At 38.9% G+C, this 23,188-nt stretch overlaps 1 protein-coding gene across 7 annotated transcripts in view; it reads left to right on the top strand.

Annotated features, from left to right (window-relative positions):
• The window catches only part of TRAPPC8 (trafficking protein particle complex subunit 8), a 72,857-nt gene that overhangs the window by 4,415 nt on the left and 45,254 nt on the right, over positions 1–23,188 (top strand). The window contains exons 3-13 of one of the 7 annotated variants that reach the window (XM_020790914.3): positions 1,654–1,737; positions 6,104–6,193; positions 7,162–7,336; positions 8,654–8,807; positions 9,329–9,419; positions 11,771–12,024; positions 14,340–14,455; positions 16,197–16,347; positions 18,965–19,065; positions 21,915–22,020; positions 22,930–22,950. In XM_020790914.3, the coding sequence (XP_020646573.3) occupies positions 1,654–1,737; positions 6,104–6,193; positions 7,162–7,336; positions 8,654–8,807; positions 9,329–9,419; positions 11,771–12,024; positions 14,340–14,455; positions 16,197–16,347; positions 18,965–19,065; positions 21,915–22,020; positions 22,930–22,950 (1,343 nt within the window). Of the gene's footprint in view, positions 1–1,653; positions 1,738–6,103; positions 6,194–7,161; positions 7,337–8,653; positions 8,808–9,328; positions 9,420–11,767; positions 12,025–14,339; positions 14,456–16,196; positions 16,348–18,964; positions 19,066–21,914; positions 22,021–22,929; positions 22,951–23,188 lie in introns of all 7 variants that reach the window. The other 6 variants (XM_020790913.3, XM_020790918.3, XM_020790917.3 and 3 more) reach the window with 6 other exon arrangements.

Here is a 23,188-nt window from a genome sequence, read left to right as displayed (position 1 = left end):
TCATAATAAATTTGTTAATACATTGGAACACATTGCCATACTTTGGAAATGATACATTTAAAATATAATGTGCAATGACCAGAACTGTATGGGGAATTTATCCCAGCAGAAAAGTAATTGCATACATTATGGTGGCAAATTGCCACAGTTTAACAAATTGCTGCTCACATACCTGGTGATGCTCTGTGTTGCATGACTGGGACATGACTGGTTACACGAGTGGCATCTTGTTAATGAGCTGTGATTTACTACCATGATCTACACAATTACAGTTACGCTGCTATAAACTGTGAATATAACTCTGGCCGGTGTAATTTGCCTGATGATATAAGAAGGATGCAATTGTAGTCTAAATTGTTTTACTGCATGAAACCTGTGATAGTTCTAAAATGTTCATTCCCATTCATCATGTTCATGGGAGTGTTCTTTGATCTGTATCAGTGATAGGAGGGCTAAATGTGCAAAGTAACATCATTTGAGTCAATTATACTTTTACAACTTCTTCACTATTGACCTTGCTTCCTGATCAGGCTGTGCACCCCGAACCTCAATGTCTTCCATTTTATGAAGATTTGAACTCCCCAAGATTTTGTGGATCTTTTTCAAAATAGTAGCAAGAATAGAAAATTCATATTTTCGCGCACAGTTACATTGCAATAACATTGATTGTTATGACTGTATGTTAAAGAGTCTGGCAGAGAGTTCTGTGCATATACTACACTTTCAGGTTCCTTCTTTAGAAAACAGTTCCTGTGTCACCTGCTCCATAAGCTGTCCTTGAAACTGCAAGTGATGTTGTAGAAACTGAAAGGAATACAACCAAAATGAAGCACTCTTTAATTGCAGTGATTTCAGTGGGAGACATTTAAATGTGTTCTTACTTTCTGCATTGAAGCAGATTGTTCTTAAAATGCTTTTTTTTCACATGGTGTGAGGAGGGGTAGGAAATTATGCAAACACATTATCATTTTTCTCTGTTTTCCAGATAGGGATAGTGCCAAATAAAGTGGGGTAATAGCAGATTGCTGTTCATCTTGCTAATACTGCTTAGATTTTTTTTAATATGCTGAGATCTGCTTTGAAATTATTTTAAGTTATGCTTATAAACCTCTTCCTAGCTAATTTCTCACCTCACTCTTTGGAATAGTTACATACTTAAACTATTGCTTAGAATAAGCCCCCTTCCGCTGACCTACTTTAGTATTGTTTGCTGTGATTGCCTGTGCTAGGTAGTGATACCCATGTTAACAGTATGAAATCTAAAGGTGTAATTTAAAATGGTTTGTGTTTTGGAGTGGACAGTGCAGTAAATTATCCACTTTCCACAATAAGCCTTCAATGTTACTGAATAATTCTGTCACATTTAGCTTTCTGAGGAGTTTAAAAATATTGGAATTGTCATTCTGACAAGAATCAACAGGATTCAGTGTGCTTATTGCAGAATAGTGCACATAGATATGCTATGTATTTTTGTATCTGTTTTTGAGAGTATGAAGTATCTGGAGAGATCAGTGAAGGCTTGAACTGTGTACCTCAAGAATATTTGTGTTTAAAATCTCATGAGCATACGAAGCAGGCTACCTTAACCTGAGAGAAGATAAAATGTATACAAATTATCTGCTTAGTTTAACAATTCCATGTTTTCTCTGTCAGATCGCTCAGTTAAAGCTAGTGTTCCTTGGTACAGTAGTTGGAAAGACACACTGATGGGACTGAACACATCCACTTGTTACTCAGGTATTTTGTGTGGCTGGTGTGGGTTTCCCTGTTTCTACTCCCTTGTTATATAAACCATCCGTCTTTCCTTCCAACCCCGTGTAGCACTTTACTTGGAATAGATTTTCTGCTCAGAAATGTTGTTGGTGGCTGGATCCTTCTTCCCTCTTCTGCTGTTGATTAAAAACTAGATGTGATCATTCTGTGTGCCAAAGTGTAGAGAAAATAATTGTCTTTCTGTTTGAAGTGATTTATTTGATTAAGCATGCTCAAATTTATACTGTCTAATTTTCCAGATATTATTCTGCCTTTCCTTTATCATAAATTATTTCTGTGTGATAAATAGTGTTAGAGATGTGGTTGCAAAAATATCTGAATTAATTTTCTTTCTTAACTGGGTTTCTAAAACTCATTATTGCTTCTAAGGTATTTCAGTTTATAGCGTAACAAATATACAGTTGTTTACTTCTTGCATGGAATCTAGATGCCATACAGAAAGAGCATCATATTTTGGTAACATCACATTTTCCTAACTTTTTAAATTGTGGAAAAAAGTGACTCTGGGCTTTGTTAACAGGATTGTTTTACATTGAATGTGATTGTGTGACTTGAAGAGGAGCTCACTAAGTAGTACCTGAGAAATAAGTGATAATGATTGTTCTCCCCTGTTACATCTCTCAGATTTCAACAGAGCTTGCTTGGGGGAAGACCACTGGAACTTGCTGGTCTCAAGAAAATTTGCAGATGTCTCCTCTTTCATTTAGATAGACAGCACAAGTTTGAGGAACTTTAGTTACTACTTTATTCTTTTACTATATCTTTCTCTTTCTTTGCTTCCCCACTACAGCAAGGCTTTTCTGACACATTATCCACTATGAATGTACTGTGGTTCTTAAGTTGCATTATTGTGCATAGTTTTGCTCATGTTTAGCATAAATAAGTCCATATTTCTCTGTAGGTTGTGATTGTTAATTTTCAAAATTTATTTTTTGTGCATTTATCTAACTTATGGGCAAAGAATTATCACTGGAGCATAATTATACACTCCACATTTGTAGCTTCTCTTTAGGAGGACTGAATGAAAATTGTCTGTTCTTTTTGAAAATAGTGAAATGCCCCAAAAGCCTCTTGGTAGCAAAGAAGTGAATGTAATGCTGTATAAAATTATGGTAAATGATCTTCCTTCTTGCCACACCATAGATGTCTCAGAAGACATTTCCATAACACCTTGTAAAAAGGAAGTCCAACAACCTCTGTCATGCGCTTGTGTCTCTTCCTTTCCTTACGCCAAGATTCTGCTAAATAAAATGCTGGCATTATGCAGTCTTAAATGCATCAGAGGATGTGTCTTATCTCTACTGAGTCAACTATGTGCATACATTTTAAATGTCACAGATACACATTATAATATAATAGTTAGCCAAAGTTAAGTATTGCACAGATCAGTACAGCATAAAAGTCAAATCAGCATTGAAATATAATGTAGAACTCTATAGACTTACTTGCCTGAAAGATGTTTTGTGCACCAAGAAAATGTATATTTCCTACTGATTCTCATTTATTAAAAAAGCCATTACATTAATTTAATCTCCATGAGTCTTAATGATTGCAGTTAGTGGAAGCATGCCATGTGCTTCTACACAAAATCTCTATAGTTTATAGAGTTCTTCCATTTGTGTTTTCTACTTGCATGTGACAGAAAATTTTCCAGCAGTAAACTATTTTCATGTTATGTAGTTATTTGAAACAATTATTTTGTATGAGCATATCTCTGGCTCAGTATGCCATCAGTACTGAAATATAGCTATTATTAAGGCCCTGTTTTGCCTTGCTGTCAGAGTTAATATAATGACTGAAGTCCTGTTCATAGCATAAGCTCTAGCATTATTTTCCTCCCATTTCTTCCTGGTAAAGAAACTGCCACTTCTGTGATTCTCAGGGGTGCATGCACCCCAAATCAGCATGTGCATGTACCCCTGAGAATCATGATAGAAGTACAGTAGTTTGTTTGCCAGGGAGAAATGGATGGAAAGTCGTGCTTGGGCTTAAGCTACAAACAGGATTTCAGCCAATGTTTATTTTTTAAAGCACATTTAAAATGTTGAGTAGTATATCTGTTAAATCCTTAGACTTCGCACTAGAGATGGGGGTATTCATATAAGGACACCCACCGCATGACTGGAGTTAACAAAGGTCTGGCCCCTGGAACTGGACCATCCACTTACACATCCACCGCCGGGCCCGTTCTTCCTTCCAGTCGCTCCAGAGCACCTGGTCAGCTAACCACTCGTTAGCCTAGCAGGGAGACTCATCTTCCTTCTTTCTGCCAGGAGTGGCTAACTGGCCGGGTGCTCCGGAGTGATTGGAAGAAAGAGTGGGGGCAACAGCAGCGGCGGACACGTGAATCGATGGTCCAGCCCCAGGGGGTAGGACCCTCATTAACTCCAGCTGTGCATCTCTACTTTGCACTGTTCAATTTCAGAAGAATGTTTGTAGGGCTCTTGTGCTTCCTATATTAACAAAAAAGACATTTGGGACCACGTGGATGACACAAGATGTTCAGGGTCGTACATCATCTGTCTTTTAAACTGCATGTGAAAGAACAAGAGTGAGATGGCTTGTAATGGTATAAACTGTGACTGGCAACCTTAAATTGAATTTACAGCCAGTTTGGAGTGGGCACTAGGACAGTAAGCAAACACCTCCAGGGAAGAAGATGACTTTACGTCTACCTGCATTTTACTGTTAAATTTGGCTGTGTGTTTCAAATTGTTATCTTAATCTTGCTACACAAATAAATGTTGCATAATGGGGACCTATTATACGCAAAGTCCAGGTCTTTTTAAAGCAGATGGTGTGGTCCATGTTGTGTCTCCTTTGCTGTTGCCAGAGTTCTTGTTGCCACCATTGCATGAGCCCTGTAGTATGGAATGTACAATATTGTTGTAGCAATGTTGAATATGCTGTGCTCAGAAATGTTAGCTTCTTAAATTTTTTCCTTTTTAAGAAAACTGCTGCATTGTTACTTTCTTAATCTGTTTGGAATATGGTTTAGAAAATCCTCACTCTTAACTCTTTATTCTAAGGAGGTTTCCCTGAAAGTGTTTGATTATAGTAAATAATAATTTATAGCAGGCTTGTCCAACCTGCGGCCCAAGGGCCGCATGCGGCCCAGGTCAGCTCGTAATGCGGCCCAGTGCAATTTTTTATTTTTAAAGAAATTCCAAAGTTTCAAGTTACACTGCTGGCGCTTGCAGCCGGGGCACGTCACAACAATAGAGGGGGAGAGAGGGAAGGGAGGGGACAGGGGGGCTGCGTGACTGCATTGTACCATCCCCGTCAATAGGTGGACCCCCTCCCAGCCCCATAAAGCCGCTGGAGTTGAAGCTGGCAACCTCTGCTGTCTGAGATCGCAGCTGCCGGTAAGCGCGCTTGGAGCGGGGCTGTGGAGGACGGCTAGGGCTGCCTCCCCCATGCGGCCCAAACCAAATGTATGTGCGGCCCAAACCAAATTTTCATCTTCTAATGTAGCCCAGGGAAGGTGAAAGGTTGGACACCCCTGATTTATAGGCTGTAGTCTTGAAAAGACATAATTCTAGTCATACTGCAAAACTATTCAATAACAATTTATTGTAACATTTTATTGTAACAATTTTAGACGATTTACATAGTATAGGCTACAGTCCTATATTCAGTGATGCCCCGCTTAGCGACATTAATCCGTTCTGGATTAATCGTTGCTATACAGAAACATTTCAATGCGGGAGGGAAAACCCCATAGAAACGCATTAAACTTTGTGAGGTTTCCTCCATAGGGCCACCATTTTTGCTGCCTCGGTAAGTGAGGGCAGCGCGGGTGGCCATTTTGGAATCGCCGATCAGCTGCGTGAAAATGGGGCCTTTGGGAGGAAAAGCCCCCATTTTCACACAGCTGGCCGGTTGGGGCGCTTTGGAACAATGGCGGGGGAACCCTTCCCCTATGGACGCTCCAAAGGGCCCGCCGAGAAAATGCCGGCATATAAAAAAAAGGCACTCATTGCACTGCAGTTCAAGTTATATAGGACTGGCAAATAGTCTCAGAGTTTTGTGTCAGTGTAGTATACAGTTAGAGAATATGTTGACAATAACAGATGTGGCATGTGCAATAGTTTTTTGTGTGTGTACTTGAAAAGCCATAATTCAAATTTTAATATTTGAAAAGCTATAGTTCTAATTTTAGTTTTAATCATACTACAGAAATATTCAGTAAATAATTGGTATCCTTGAACTTCGTGTTTTTTTCTCTTTAGAACTTCTCTTATAGGTTGTAAGCAGTAGAAAAGATTTCACTACGAGGTAGTTTATTTTCTTAATTCTAAAGATTTCTGTAATTTCTAATTTATTTCAGCAACCACTCCATGGTTTGAAGCTTATCGAGAAAATTTTCTTCAGTCTATGCCAGCATCTGACCATGAATTCCTAAACCACTATCTAGCATGTATCCTTTGAAACAGAATGAAATTATGTGAGCTCTTAAAAGAATCAAAATAGTACTGTTGATCTCTTGTCTAAATCCATCATTACACTGCTAACCAACCACTATCACAGCAAAAAATCCCATTTCCTCTCCTCTGTGGTTTCCCCCTCACCATGAGGTCTGCTCCAAAGGGTTTCACAGCCCTTCAGAAAAAAAAAGTTTTCAGGGCACATGGGGACTGAAAATGATGAGGCCTTCTCTCCTTCCTGGTTCTAATGACTGAAGCAGTTACAGTAGTAGAATAATGCTTTTAAATGTTTATTTGTAGTCAGTTGATTTCTGTAACTCATTTCCCATAATATGTGGAGCTTAAAATGATTTACAAAACCAGACATAATTACTATTACAGTACATTAACTTCATAGCATTAACTTAGTTGCCATTCACTTGAAACAGAACTTGTCTGTCATGCTCCTATCTGGCTAAAGTCTGATGGTCAAGCTTGTTAAAATGCTAGTAAATGATAAGAAAATTCTGATTTCCAGAGTCTTGCCTATGAATTACTAATTGGAAATAGGTTTTACTAATGCTTTGTGGTATTGAGTTTATACTGAATCTCTTTGAATATTTACAGAATGCTGTCATTTGACATTAATATTTAATGGCTTGCATTGCTGCAAAAGTTTGGATTATTGAGACATCTGTTTTATAAATGTTATTTTCATATCCTCTGTCATCATTCAGCCTCTTACCCAGATTCCTAAAAACAAGTGAGAGCACTAGGATTATTGGTAAAATATGTATATGTGCTTTCTTGCTACACTTGGTTTCTTTACTAGTGCTGAATTTCTAGTTAACTTAAGATAATGTTTTTGAAGGTATTTTTTTCCATTGAAAGTTGGTTACATTCAGATTATTTTTCTCAAAGAAATAAGTCTGGGGTTCTTGTTATTCCAAGTTATTGTGACTCATCCTTAATATAAATTCAGGTATGCTTGTGGTGTCATCTAGTGAACCTGAACCTGTGGAACAGTTTCTAAAGCTATCACATGAGCAGCATCGTATTCAACATAGTAATGAATATACTTACCCAAAATGGTTTATTCCAAATACACTCAAATATTATGTGTTATTGCACGATGTGAGTGTAGGAGAGGAACAAAGGTGAGTGGGGTTGCTTAAATGGTTTCAACTGACACAATGGCCATTGTGTGAAGGAAAAGCCTTGTGGCACAGTGGTTAAAACGCTGTACTGCAGCTAAAACTGCTCACGACCTGGGGTTCAAATTCCAGGTAGCCGGCTCAAGGTTGACTCAGCCTTCCATCCTTCCGAGGTCGGTAAAATGAGTACCCAGCTTGCTGGGGGGGCAATGTGTAGCCTGTATAATTAAAAATTGTAAACCGCCCGGAGAGTGCTTGTAGCGCTATGGGGCGGTATATAAGTCCAATAAATAAATAAATACTGTAAATAAAATACTCTGCCTGAATATAGGGCAACTGCAGTTTTCCATCACAAAGTTGTATTTTCATACAAGCAATATTTTGCATCTATGAATGACTGGACAGACATGGATTATCTGTTATGTCTGTTTCGGAAAATATTATTAATAATTAATTAATTAAGCTAAAAATATTAAAAAGAGAAAGTACTTAAATTGGGAGGATTTACAAAATAGTGAAGTTCTTCATAAAGTCTGATGCTATCCTTGCAATGCATTGTTTACTATATTGGTACTCCAAGGAAGTACATCTTTACAATCAAATTAAAGCTTGTAATTTACAAGCAGTGTCCTCTGCTTCATTATTATATCATTCCTCATGTAGTCATAATCTGGAATGAATGGTACTGGATACAATATCTATTGTAGGAACAAGTAACTTGTGAACTTCAAGGTTGGTGTAAGATTACATTTCCTGTAAGTTATAACCAGCATAACGAACAATGGAGAATGCTGTGAGTTGCTCCATGATGAACTAGTTGAGTGTACAAATTATTTTTTAAAAGGCACAAGCTTGTTAAATGTACAAAAGGAAAAATTTGGGCATTTTTACAAATAATGTTTCAGTTGGTCTGATCTTGATCTAGTTCCAAATGCCACTTGTTATGTTTATAATTGAACATCACTTGAAACAAATTAGTTATAATTTAACTTCATACTTCGGAGATTTTGTTTTGCTACTAAAAGCACATTGACAGGCCACTGGAATACTAATGAGAAAACTGAGAAATTATTCAAGATGGAAGTCTGCCCATCCTTGATGCCAATCATTCTAAATGACACTGGTTGCTCTTCAGTGAAGTTTCTAATGAATAACCAGAACCTCTTTCTGAAAATTTGCCCTGTGAATTAGGTGCCATTTATAACTCAGTATGTAGTTTATATGAGTAGTAAAGTCTTGTAAAAGTAAAGATAAATAGAATTTCCTACAAAAAGAATTACATATGTAAAATATTTTTTACAATATTAAATGTATTTTCAGGGCTGATTCAGTTTATGAAGAAATGAAACAGAGATATGGGACTCAGGGATGCTACCTACTTAAGATAAATTCTCGTGGGTCTAATCGAGGAGGAGATGAACAAATTCCAGATCCTTGGAGCCAGTACCTTCAGAAAAACATTATCCAAACCCAGGTGTCTTTTTTGTTACTTAATACTTGAAGTGTAACAAATGTTTTCCTGTAATACATCATTTTTATTCTATTGGCATATATTTTTGATTTCCTTATTTTTTTTTCAACTTCATTTGAATGGATTTTCTGGTCAAATGTTTTCAGTTTTGGAAATATTCCTGAACTATCTTTTAATTAGACAACATATTTCTGACCGTAATTGTCCTAGCCAAAATTTTCTGGGAGTGTATTTTTTAAAATGCCATTATTGAGACTGAAAACATTTTGTCTTCTCTCTCTACCTATGTAACATGGATCAGGACCTCAACTATTGAACAGAGTTTGTATAAGGTCACAGTTTGGAAGATTTTTTTTCAGATAATAAAGTTCAAATATTGCTTGAATATATTGAAACCAAGTTGGAAATATTTAAAATTCAGCATCCAAACAAATTTCCTTTGAAAGGAAATAAGTGACATGTAAAAGATTCTAATCTTTAAAATGTTGTAGATGTTGAAGTTCTTATTTTTTTTTGCCCCACAGGAGCCTTATGAAGACAGCCCCTGTAGTGTAGTTTCCAGTAAGAATTCTGATCATCTCATACCATTGGATGGGTTGGATAATGATTCCAAAGGTATGTCTTTTTAATAGCTTTAAGAAAAATTAAGCTGATACTCATCAGAATACCGCATCACACCATGACCTGTTTTTAGTCAGTAGTGTAATTGCTATATGTGCTGTGAGCTGGAAGTCCCTGGCTCAAATATCTGTTCTGCTTTCAGCTCATTAAATGGCCTTTTGCAAGTGGCTGTCTCAGCTCTACCCTTCCCCACTGAAATGTGGCAGTAGTACTGATATATTTAGCAGGGGTTTTGTGAGGAATGCCATGGTAATCTATTCAAAGTGCATTGAGCTTTTAGAATAGTATCAAATGCTGTGCAAAGATGCTCTTGATTGCTTAAAGAGTTATCCAATAACTCGTGCTACAGCATTCATGATCATTAAGGGAACACCTTGATTTTTACAAGAATCAGTTTTGCCATAGTACAGTGGTGCCCCGCATAGCGAGGTTAATCCGTTCCGGATTAACCTTCGCTATGTGAAATCTTCGCTAAGCGGGAAGTAAAAAGCCATTGGAACGCATTAAACTTCATTTAATGCGTTCCAAATCGGCCCTAAACTTCCCACTTAGAGAAGTTTCCTGGCCCCGGGCAGCCATTTTCGCGCCCTCGGCAAGCGAGGGGAGGGCGTGAAAACGCGGCGCGGGGCCATTTCGGGTCATCCGCGGCCGTTTTGAAGCCGCAAAACAGCTGTTTTGCGGCTTCAAAACAGACCCGAAATGGCCCCGCGCCGCGTTTTCGCGCCCTCCCCTCGCTTGCCGAGGGCGCGAAAACACCGCGCGGGGCCATTTCGGGTCATCTGGCGCCCATTTTGGAGCCGCCGAACGCGGCTCCAAAATGGCCGCCGGACTCCCCAATCGTCGCAATGCGAGTGTGGCGATTGGGTGCTCCGTATAGCGATCCCGAAAAAGGGGATCGCTATACGGATTCGTCGTTATACGGTGCGCTCGCTAAGCGAGGCACCACTGTATGACTAATTGCTGCCCCTTTTCAGCACCTGGAAACACTCACATCAGGTAATCTGACATGACTGTGGTTTTTACATGATTGCCTTATTGCAAGTGAAGTAGAAAAGAGTGCTGTGGGTTATATACGTTTTTAAAACAGCTTCCTGCTTTCCAGGCACTTCTGAAGTTCAATATGTCTGTAGTTACGGAGCTCCTGCCCTTCAGAGTTATAGTCAGACCAAAATATAGTTGCTATTCATGACCCAGCAAAATATCTTTTAGTAGAAATGTAACCAGAGTATAAGATCAGATAAAACTGATGATGTGTATAGTAATTCTGTCATATAAATGTAGAGGCAAGTATAGTCATTTTGAGAAATGGCAAAACATTTCATAAATTTAGAGCGACTTTAAAAATATATGTATTTGTAGATTAATATGAATTGATCATTCTAGTTACCAATAAAGGCTAAATTCAGTTGCCAGTGTTAATTAGAGTAGATCTATTGAATGACTTATGGCACTAGTTCAGCCAACACTTACATAAGTACAGTTGATTATGTTGGTCTACTTTAATTGGGGCTAACAATTGGATTTAGCCAAATGATTTTCACAGATTATTACACGGCCTTGAATATGCCTTTTCTGTTTTCATTTTGTGATAACATCTATTCATTAAAATGTCAGATAGAAAACAAAACAAAAAAACCTGAAAAAGACAACATATTTGGTGTTTTCATATGATTATCAGTTTTAAATGTCCTTAGTTTTGCTTTAGGATTCTGAGCAGGAGCTGCCATTCCACATTTTTTTAATTATGAGTTGAAGGCATAGAAAGGGGACAACACTACTTAAAATGTGATGGGCACTAACCACCAAACTGGTGGTTCATGTTGATTCATTTTTTACCTCTGGTAGGTGCCCACTCAGAAGCACTGCCTTTGAGTGTTACTAAGTCAGTGTTACTGGGTCAGATTCATGTCTGCCCCATGAAAGCTTTTTTCTGTACATGGAGAAAATTGGGATCGGATAGGACTAACTGTATCACAGTTTAATTCTGTTCTTCCTTCCTGCTCTAGATTTCAGCAGTACTTTCCACCCTGTTCTGGAGGGCCCAGAAATCTTCCAGAGCAAAATGTCAGGGGGCATAGGGAATACAGATAAGATGCATGATGGGCAAAAAACAGTTTCCTCTCTTCTGCCCATGAAATATTTTAATTTCAGATCTTGTCTCTGTAAATCTGGTGGCAACTCACTGTATGTAAAGAACTGATGACTTTATATAATTCTCGTATTGCGTAGAAAATCATGACATAAGTGATTACGTGGAAACTTGGTACATTTGTGCTGTGAATAGGAATTCCTACCATTAGAATGCAATTTTGAGTAATTATTCATATATTTTGTTTTTTTAGTAGATGGTTTGTCAAATTACTTTAAGCCTCATCCACTCCAACTGGATCACACCAGTGACAGTAGTTGTTTTGATGGTACTGATTATGTAAAACCGAATGCATCTATACATGAGTCAAAGAAGACAAGCACGTGGACACCTCATGGCACCTGTTTGACACTCACAGATCATGATCGCATTCGACAGTTCATACAAGAATTCACTTTTAGAGGGCTTTTGCCACACATAGAGAAAACTATCAGGCAGCTTAATGACCAGGTAAGTGATTCTCTACCATATCTTTTTAGTAACATTTTTTCTGGTTGATGAATATACTTAAACTACATTCAGATATAAATCTTTTTGTCAGAATTATCTATAACAGGCCCAGCCAAATCTGATGTTTGTTTATTTGGATGAAAATGCCATTTCATTGCATTGCACTTCTGGGCAGTATGCATCTCTCCAAGACTAATTTTGTGGCTTTGAGCTATCCAATGATCCTTCCATTTTTTTCTGAATAGGTGCATTTCCTGGAATATTCCAGCTGTAGCCATTCAATTTTTAAATGAGTCTTGGGACCCCTTTTTTCACATTTAGCAGTCCAAATGAGGGAATTTCTGCTAGACACTTTCAGCTTTATTATTCTGTTACTCTGCATATTTTGGATTTTCAGTGTTCTTTGAAGTATCCCGGGGCAGATAGTTGGCCCCTGCAGCAGCTAAACTTGTCTAGCCCTGGGATGGAACTAACTATGCAAAATCATTATTATCATATTCTTCATCTCCCTCCTCCTTCACTACAATTAGTAGCTTTTCAATAGCAAAGAGACAATGAAATAGCACATGCACACAGGCTTAGAAATGACAAGTAACACAACTTATTATAGCTATTCATTTTAATGTATTTAATAAATGTTAATAAATCTTACAAACATAAGAGCAAAAAAGTAAAAAAAAACACAACGATCATATTCCCTTACAGGAGAGGTAAGAGCCACATTAGTATAAAATTTGTATCAGTTCCATGATAATGTTTGTTTTCGGTCAGAACTGTGTGTTGATCTGTCATTATTTTAATTCTTTGATTCCATTGTGTTAAAAATTCTACATGATTGTGTTACTAAAGTTTTGCTATTGAAATGCATGCATAAAATTGGTTCAAAGTTGTGTTCATAAGTGGAAAGCTTCTCTAGTCCCACCATTCTGTTTCAACAGCAGCCAATTAACATGCCAATGAGAAGTTCATAAGCAGGATACGAGTACAGCAGCCTCCTCCTGCTCATGTTGTGTGCCACTGCTTTCAGATGCCTTTGATACTAGATATCATTTATAGTGATATCCAGCGAAATCGCTGTAGAACAAAAACGTCATAATGTGAAATTAAAAAGCCCATAGAAACGCATTAAAACTCAATTAATGCGTTCCTAGGGGCTTGAAACTCACCATCCAGCAAAGATCCTCCATAGCGCAGCCATTTTCGCTGCCTGTGCAGTGAGGAGTCCGTCCCAGAAAAGAGCTGGGAGCCATGTTTTTTGCCTGGCGGCCATTTTGAAACCGCTGATCAGCTGGCCGAAAATCATCACTTTGGGAGAATCGGTTCCCGAAGCAGGGAACCGATCATCACAAAGCGAAATTCCCCAATAGGAAACATCGTCGCAAAACCTTCAACGTAAAGCGATTTCGTCATGAAACGGAGTGCTCGTAATGCGAGGCACCACTGTACGTATAGTCATTGCACAGCCAGTCTTCTCCATGAATTTGTCTATTCCTCATTTAAATGCTTAAACCTGCAGCAAAGAATTGAAAATTGTGTTAAATGCTTTCCTTGAATCCATCATTATACATTCAGTTTCACTGGATGACTTCTGGATTCCACTATTATGAAATATTGAGGAAAATGCTATCTACATTTTCTGCACTGTACTGTACATGGTTTTTATATATCTCTGCCATTTCTTTGCATGCACATGTGTATTCCAAGCTAGAAAAGCTCCAGTGTTGTAACCTTCTCTCATAACTGAAGTGCTCCAGTTTCTTCATACTTACTGTTTTCTTTTCTCTTTTTCCAATATTGTTACAGTTTTTTTAGAATTTAAACAATATTCCAAGTTGTATTTATAATGTAGGCATACCTAAAGGCTTTATGCTATTTGGCTGAAATCCTGTTACTTAGTGAAAGTCACTCTTGAGTAAACCCACAGTGTTTAGTACAGTAAGTCACAACTAGAGTAGGCCCATTTGAATAGATGGAACATATGGAGGAGTTGACAAGCCCCCTTGATTCAGTGGGATTACTCTAGTGTAACTACATTAAGCAACAGGATTTCAGCTACTGTTAATCCAATTTAACAACAAAGCCTAAGTATGTGCAGCTGGAACAGCTTCATATTCTCAATTTACTCCACCCCATTTCTCTCTCTCTCCTCTATGTTAAATTTAGATGTAAGTCCTTGAGGCAGAGGTATGTCTGCTTGGACATTGTGAAGTGTGGTACAAACTGACCTTACTAAATAAAAAAAAAAACCCTTTACTTTTAATTTAAAGTAATTGTGATATGATTTGTTAGTAATATGTTGATCTCATTTTTTCTAGTTGATATCAAGGAAAGGGCTGAGTCGATCACTCTTTTCTGCAACCAAAAAATGGTTCAGTGGCAATAAAGTGCCAGAGAAAAGTGTAAATGAGCTGAAAAGTACTTCTGGTTTGCTGTGAGTAGATCTCATTAAAAATCACTTGGCTTTTGTTAATGTTTTATTGATTTTCATATATTCCCTTGTTATTTCTCTTGACATTGACTAACTTCTTGGCTGTGTTCATGTGATCACAAACTTTTAAGGAGACAACATGTCGATCTCGAGCTGACTTAAAATCTTGGCTTGTAGCTTCCTAGATTTGATGTAATAGGGGAACTATGGTTAGTAGAAAACGTCTTGTTTAATTTCAGTTCACTAATAAAGGAGAGGAGATGGTGCTTTACACATGGATAACAAATTGTATAGGTCTAGAAATGCCCATATTAAACTTGAAATATGGTTCTTATTGCGCCATAGAATATATTTGCTCATGTGTTCATGATGCTCAACATCAAAAAAAAACTAAGATCATGGCCACTGGTACCATCACCTCCTGGGAAATAGAAGGGGAAGATATGGAGGCAGTGACAGATTTTATTTTCCTGGGCTCCATGATCACTGCAGATGGAGACAGCGGCCACGAAATTAAAAGATGCCTGTTTCTTGGGAGGAAAACGATGACAAATCTTGACAGCATCTTAGAAAGCAGAGACATCACCTTGCCAACAAAAGTCCGAATAGTCAAAGCTATGGTTTTTCCTGTCGTGATGTATGGAAGTGAGAGCTGGACCATAAAGAAAGCAGACCACTGAAGAATTGATGCCTTTGAATTGTGGTGCTCTTGAGAATCCCCTGGACTGCAAGGAGAACAAACCTATCAATTCTGCAGGAAATCAACCCTGAGTGCTCACTGGAAGGACAGATTCTGAAGCTGAGGCTCCAGTACTTTGACCATCTCATGAGAAGAGAAGACTCCTTGGAAAAAACCTTGATGTTAGGAAAGTGTGACGGCAAGAGGAGAAGGGGACGGCCGAGGATGAGATGGCTGGACAGTGTCTGCGAAGCAACCAACATGAATTTGACCAAACTCCGGGAGGCAGTGGAAGATAGGAGGGCCTGGCGTGCTCTGGTCCATGGGGTCACAAAGAGTCGGACACGACTAAACGACGACGACGTGTTCATAAAACAAAGCACTGCTACAGCTGCCTATATGTTAAAGCAGATGTAGAATACTTCAGGTCTTGACACTTAATTTGACTATCTGGGGTTCCTTAGGTGACCATGGCTCCTTCCCCATTATACTGCCATGTAGTAGTTTTCCAGGTTTTGGAAAAGTTTTTGCCCTATTCAGAAATGTTGGGTTGGGTTGGGTTGGTTGGTTGATTGATTCATTGATTGATTCAACATTTCTATGCCATCCATCTAGTGGCAAGCCACTACTCTGGGCGGTTTACAAAATAATGAAAATAACACAAAACCCCAACCCCCATCCAACTCTTAACTGATCTAAAAACAACCCGATAAAAAGCCAGGATTGAAATGAGAATTCCCAAGGAGAATCAAAATTATAACACAACTAGATACCACTGTAAGGCAAGGGGATCCTGGAAAACTTCTACAAAGAGCAGTGTTTTAACTAGCCTTTGGAATGTGACTATGAATGGGGCCTGGTGCATCTCCCCTGGTAACACATTCCATAAAGAGGTAAAAGAAATCCCTAGTTACTGGCAGTAGAGCCTTTAAACTAGGATATACTGCTGATTTTATTCCCACTCTTGCCTTTGGTCATATTTGCTCCTGGAACATGAGCCTTGATAACTCAGTTTCAATTGAGCTTTGATAAATTCCACATACCCCATGTTTTATTTTCTTAAAGGTACCCTCCAGAAGCACCAGAGCTTCAAATCAGGAAAATGGCAGATCTTTGTTTCTTGGTGCAACACTATGAACTGGCCTACAATTGCTATCATACAGCAAAAAAAGATTTTCTGAATGATCAAGCAATGCTTTATGCAGCCGGAGCACTGGTTTGTACATGAAAATGATTGTTGTGAAAATGAAAACTATTTCCTGTTTTTTTCCTGTGTGTTTTGTTTTTCAAGAGTCTCTCTTGGTAGGATATTAGTTACATGTACCTCTTAATTCAGATGGTTTGTTTCATTTAATCTGTTTCAAAATACCTCTATTTAGATAATTTAAAAATAAGGCTATTATTCTTGCAAAACTTTATAAGTTACTTCTGTAGGACGTGGTGATGGTTGCTAGCTAAAGAGACATTAGATAGTTTTGTACAAGATAGGTTGTTGGTGTCCATTAGACATGATTGCTTTCTTGATCATTTACTCGAATGTCAGGTGTTGGAAGGCAAACAACAGGAGAAGCTTATTCAGATTCAAGTAGATCACAATCTGCCCTATAGTTCCCTCATAGGTCTCACTCCTTAGTGAAGCAGGGAAAGAAATCTCAACTGACTAGTGCTGCAGATGATAGTGTTGATTCGTTGGCCTGCTTCATTTCCCCTTCCTTTCTCCAGATTGGGAAATGATATGGAGAAGAAAGAAGCTGTCTTTTTGAGCCATGCGGGGGTGGCTTTCCATACATTTAGCAAGGGAATTGGCTAAGCTGTATCTTGTGCTGTCCAATGCCCTCCGAAGTCATCTGCCCTGAGAAAGGATGGTCAAGAGATCCTTCTCGTAAAAGCTCTCCAGTCGTGGAGTAGCAGTTTCCTCTCACCTAGTAGGACCCATCTTATGTGTTTATGGAATAAAGAAATTAGAGTACAGTGATGCCTCGCTTAGCGATTGCTCCGTTTAACGACGGTGAAGACTTTTTTGGAGCATTTTTGCGCTTCGTTTAACGATGGTCCCTATGGGCGATTTTCGCTTAGCGATGTTGGGACCATGCTTCGCATAACGATTAAATTTTTGGGTCCCCTGTTTCGCTTAGCGATGGTTTAAACAGCCTCATATTTGCTGTTTTCTAAATGTTATAAAGTTAAAGTTTACTGTTTAAAATGTTTGAGATCATAAAGTGCACTTAATAAACCCTTTGTTAACCAAATTTGACTTTGTTCTGACTCTTTTTTAATTTGTTGTTGAATTTTTTCCCCCCATTGAGATGCATTGAATAGGTTTCAATGCATTTCAATTGGGGAACCGCGTTTCGCTTAACGATGTTTCCTATGGCAATTTTCGCTTAAGGACGGCAATTCGTTCCTATTGGAACAGATTATCTGGTTTTCACTGTGAAACCGCATTTCGCTTAGCAATGTTTTCGCTTAGCAATGAATTTTTCAGAACGAATTAACATCGCTAAGCAAGGCACCACTGTATGTGAAGGCTAGAGTTTTAGACATGATTAGTGGTTATGCTGAAATGTTGCATTTTAAAAACAGAAAAATGTAGAGAATGTTTTAAGAATTAAATGAATATTAAGCATTCAGAGCTAAATAAACTACAGTACTTAATAGCAACAAGGATGTTTCTTATATATGTTAATATATGAAATTGAGCTAACTTTAAATCTGAGAAAAGCAGTCTAGGGAGCTGAATGTTCAAACCATACCGATTTCTTTGTGACATGTTGCTACCTTTGTTTAGATCTTCTGTTGGAATTTGCAAAGTGTGGGACTGAAATCTAACTTAAACCCATAATGTGAGAAAAACTCTAGTGTAAAAGAAGTTATACATATCCCTGCAGTTGGTCCCAAAGTACTTCCTAAATATATCAAAACAGGTGGAATGCCATATGAATATGCACATTTGCATTTAAAAATGGAATTTATTTATTTATTAGATTTCTATCCCGCCCATCTAGACCCAAGGTCCTCTGGGCGGAAGTTAACTTTTAGAAGTTAGAGCAGTTGCCTGCAAACTGTTGGCGTTTCTTTTAGCGGACTCTTGAGCTTTTTAAAAAATTTGCCCTAGGTATGTCAAAGTCAGATAGTGTTTGGTAAAGTTATTCTGCTATGGACAGACAATGTCCCAAACAATCTTTTTAAGCTAGAGGGAACTGTGTGTGTTAAAAGTGGTTCTAGGGAATGAGAAGAAGAAGCCAGTGGCTGAGATTTTTAATTCTTGCTAAGCTTCCCAGGAGAGTAGCCAGCCAAAATCACCCAGAGCATGTATGGCTGATGGACTTGCATGCCCTTCTTCCTGTGTGGGTGTGGACAATCTGCATAGTTGCAAAGCACCACTTGAAGGAGGTGTTGATAAACCACTTCTGAATACTTGATACCTAGAAAACCTTGGGGGGAGTGTCATTATAATTCAGAATCACTTGGTAGCACATAGTTATTATTAAAGTAAGCAATCTAACCCAGGCCTGCTACAGATGTGGAGGCAGCAGAAAGTTAGGAATAAGATCAGTTCTCCAGTCCATTTTATTTCCACCTCTCTGTCTGAATCCGATCTTATATATAACTATTGCTAGCTCAAAATAAATTGGCTAAATACCTATTCTTTTTGTTAGCAGTGTCAAAATGACTTTGGAAGGAACGGTGACATGCTTGCCTAAAACACAAATTCATTTCCCTGCAAAATATTGTTGACATATAAAAGTGTCTGTATGAAAAGTTTGCTTGCATAATTTATTGTGATTAAAACTCAGTAACAAAAACACTTTGCTGATGATTCTGTTTCATAGGAAATGGCAGCAGTTTCTGCTTTTCTGCAGCTAGGAGCCCCAAGACCATATCCTGCTCATTACATGGATACTGCAATTCAGACTTATAGGGATATCTGCAAGTAAGTCTTCTATTTCCAGTTCTTCTTTGAAGAAAATAAACTATTAGTCTTACTGACATTCTTCCTTGCCCAGTTATAACACACTATTGTGTAATATTGGTTGTACATTGTAGTAGTTGAATGTGAGAATAAGAATAGGCAATACCTTTACAGACCACTAAAAAAATATACAATCTGCTAGCTTTCTTGGATCAGGATCATCCGCTTCATCAATCGTGTACTAGTCTGAAGAACTTAAAGTACAAACGTTCTTGGCAAGATGTATTTTGCCAGGCACGTCTTTCTTAAATTTAAGTCAGGAAAGATTAAGGCTGCGTTAGAGCTGTTGTTTTAAAGTTACAGCGGAGGCAGCTTTGGATTAGATATCACATCCCAATTCTTCAAACAAAGAGATACAGCCCATGCACACACCCAAACATGATTTTCCTGGGCTGGTGGGAAAGTGACACAGAAAATTCCATCTGGGAATTGGGGTGATAATTTTGTAAACTCACTAGGTTTAGCCAACTGAGGTCAGATTAAAGCCAAAATAATATTACCCTAGTTGTTGCAGTCCTGCTTCACTGATGTTGAGAGTCTTCTTGTTGGTACAGGGGATGGTGGTTATTTCTTGGTATCTTCAAGTTGAAGTGCAACTTATTCAAGTTTTATGGTTGGCTAGGTAAAATGCAGCTTTGTAGTTACCTCTGGTTTATCCGAGAGCAAAGCCAAATTACCTGTTTTTCCAATTGTGTAGTGATTTAATTGATTTAGTTGTGTAGCAGTTGTAATTCTTGACTTCTTTCAGCCTGTGATGCTAGATTTGGTGGACAAAGCACTTGATGATCACTGTTGCGCCACCATTTCCTCCCTTGACCCTTGCCAGGCCTGGCTAATCAAAGCAGCCAGGCCAGTAACAACAGAATGGGCCACTGCAATAATTAATTGGTCTCTCCAGGAGGATAAGGTTCCCCTTGCCCTCAAGGAGACACTCATTAGGCCCATTGGGAAGAAACCAAATTTGGTGGCGGATGACATTGGAAATTATAGGCCCGTCGCCAATGTTTCCTTCCTTAGTAAAGTAGTGGAGAGGGTGGTGGCAGACCAGCTTCAGATGCTTCTGGATGAAACCAGTGCCCTGGACCCGTTTCAGTCGGGCTTTAGGCCATGCTATGGTATGGAAACGGCACTGGTCGCACTGTTGGATGACCTGTTGAGGGAGGCCGATGGAGGCAATATGTCCTTGTTGGTCCTCCTCAACATCTCAGCCGCCTTCGATACCGTCGACCATGGTACTCATGGGGAGGCTCTCTGAATTGGGAATTGGTGGCCTGGCGCTTGCCTGGCTCCAATCCTTCTTGGAGGTATGTCCCCAGAGAGTACAGCTTGGCGAGAATGTCTCGGCCCCATGGAGCCTCAATTGTGGGGTTCCGCAGGGGTCGATCATCTCTCCAATGCTGTTTAATATCTACATTAAGCCGCTGGGTGGGATCATCAGGGGGTGTGGGGCATCGTGTCATCAGTATGCTGATGACACACAGCTCTACATCTCCTTTTCATGTACTTCAATGGATCCCGTTCCGTCCCTCCAGCACTGCCTGGAGACTGTACTGGAATGGATGCAGGCAAATGGGTTGAGGCTAAACCCGAACAAGACAGAGGTCTTGAGGGTGAGCGGTCCTTCTGTCAGCAGTTTGGGTGACTCCCTTTCTTTTGGGGGGATGACCCTCACTGCAAAGACCAAGGTTCGCAGCTTGGGGGTACATCTGGACCCGGCGCTTACCATGGAAACCCAGGTGGTGTCCGTGGCCCGTTCTGCATATTTTCACCCATGGCAGATTGCCCAGCTGCGACCTTATCTTGACGGGGGGTTCCTCACTACTCTTATCCACACGCTCGTAAGCTCGAGGTTAGACCATTGTAACGCACTCTTCGTGGGGCTGCCTTTGAGATTGATGCGGAAACTTCAAATGGTGCAAAATGCGGCAGCCAGGCTTCTTAGTGGGGTGAGAAAATACCAGCATATCTCCCCCACCCTGGCTGCTCTGCACTGGTTGCCCATCCGTTTCCGCATTGATTTCAAAGTGCTAATGATGACATACAAAGCCCTAAACGGTTTGGGACCTCGATACCTGGCAGATCGTCTTCTCCCACCCAGATCTACCCGAATCACTCAACAAAGCCAGCAGGGACGGCTGAGGGGCCTTACGACAAGAGAGGCCCGGAAGGAAAGAACAAGAAACTGGGCCTTCTCGGAAGTGGCCCCCTCGGCTATGGAATACCCTTCCAACGGAAATCCGTCTGGCTCCCTCGCTGGGTGTTTTCAAAAGCCATTTTAAAACCTGGCTCTTTAGGCAGGCCTTCCCTCCAGTCAATTAACTGATTTTCTGTTTCTTAACTATCCCATCTTGACAATGTATATAGACTTTAGCTATTTAGTTAGTAGGTTTTATTATGTATGTTATTTTATCGTGTTTTATTACTCGTGTAAGCCGCCCCGAGTAGACTTTGTCTAGAGGGGCGGGGTATAAGTTCAATAAAAGTATAAAAAAAGTATAAAAGTATAGTTGTATACAATTGTATTTGTATAGCATTTGTAATTATTGAGTTATCACAATTTTACTGAAGAAGAAACCCAGTTAGATCTTACACAGATAATTTTGTGGCGGAAGATAACAACCTAATTTTTTGTTACATTGCTGGGTACCCTTCTTCGCAGTTCTGCCCATTGTTACTGTGTTTAATAAATTTACTGTAGCAATTGAACAATTCAATTAAAATGTGTCCTCTTTATATACTACTGTGTTTTGTGACACACATGAAGCATGCACTGAATGATATGTGTAATAGCATTTAAATTTCTTTTTTAGGAATATGATGCTGGCTGAGCGATGTGTGCTGCTTAGTGCTGAAATATTAAAAAGCCAAAGCAAATATTCGGAGGCAGCAGCTCTCCTTATACGTTTAACCAGTGAGGTAGTGAAGATTTTATATGTCCTTGTCTATTGTTTAGCTGTTCTTGTGTGTTGAAAACCAATTGTTTTTGGTGGAAAAAACTTATAAAACTCCAGAAGTTTCTAGGTGGGTGAAATAGTATTTGGATGCATGGTCTATCAGTTCATGATTCTAATTTGTGTGTAATTGCACATCATTTACCCTGGTCCTTGTCCTCCACATTTGTTACTTTATGAGGAATCATGAAACAATGGCCATTTTAGTTACCAAGTAACTATGTTTAGAACATCATTTTACTGTTATTTGTATAAAATTTGTCAGGAAGCTAAAAGCCACAGTAAGCCACAGATGCATGTTATCTGTGAAGGAGAAAAGTTAAGTCCATTAAATCATAGAATAATGAGAGGGCCTATAAGGCCATCCACTGACAAAACTAGGCAAGAATGTTATAAATATTGGAGAGATCTAATGCTGAGAATGTATGCATTTTTTCATGCCTATTAAAAATCATAGACGTTCCAGTTGTAACATATTAGCTGAAAATGAAGTGAACACCAAGATGCATTATTAAAAAAATGAGGAGTGGTGTAATGAGAGATGAGATTAGAAACACAAATGGTGGTGATGATTTGAAGGCAAGTAACTTTTATAAGGGCAGCAGGAAAATTGGACTGAATTAGTCCTGTTCTATTACAGAATTATCCAGAAAGTATTGCTTCTCTGAGGTTTTACGAGAGATACTTAAGCTTTATGTTAATTAGGCAATGCAGATTCTGAGAAACAGATTTTTCTCATGTTTCAGCATTGCAGCTCAGAGTTAAATTTTATATTCTGTACTTGTTCCCTATCTCTTCTACTTTCTGTTTGTTTTAAATATGTTAAAGTTTATATTCTTGTTTTTGTTTTAATTTTTCTGTGGAAAAATTGCAGCAGAGCGCTTGGATGGGAATGGTGAGTGTTAGAAATGTTAGCTGGAGGGTTAGGTAGTGTGTTAAATCTGTTACCACTCATCTGTGTGCCAGTCTACTTTGATATCTAGATATTGATCAACATAATATTGTAAGGCAAATCATACATGTTGGTAAATATTTGTGGTTCAAGAGGTGAACATGGGTATCAAAGTATTACAGTAATTATAGAATTGTGGAGTGAGAAGGGATGCTGAGTTTCATCTAGTTCAACTGCTTGC

Source organism: Pogona vitticeps, chromosome 4, assembly GCF_051106095.1.
Source record: "Pogona vitticeps strain Pit_001003342236 chromosome 4, PviZW2.1, whole genome shotgun sequence".
Lineage (NCBI taxonomy): Eukaryota > Metazoa > Chordata > Lepidosauria > Squamata > Agamidae > Pogona > Pogona vitticeps.
The sequence above is the reverse complement of the archived record's forward strand: the minus strand, read 5'-3'. Positions and strand labels throughout refer to the sequence as shown.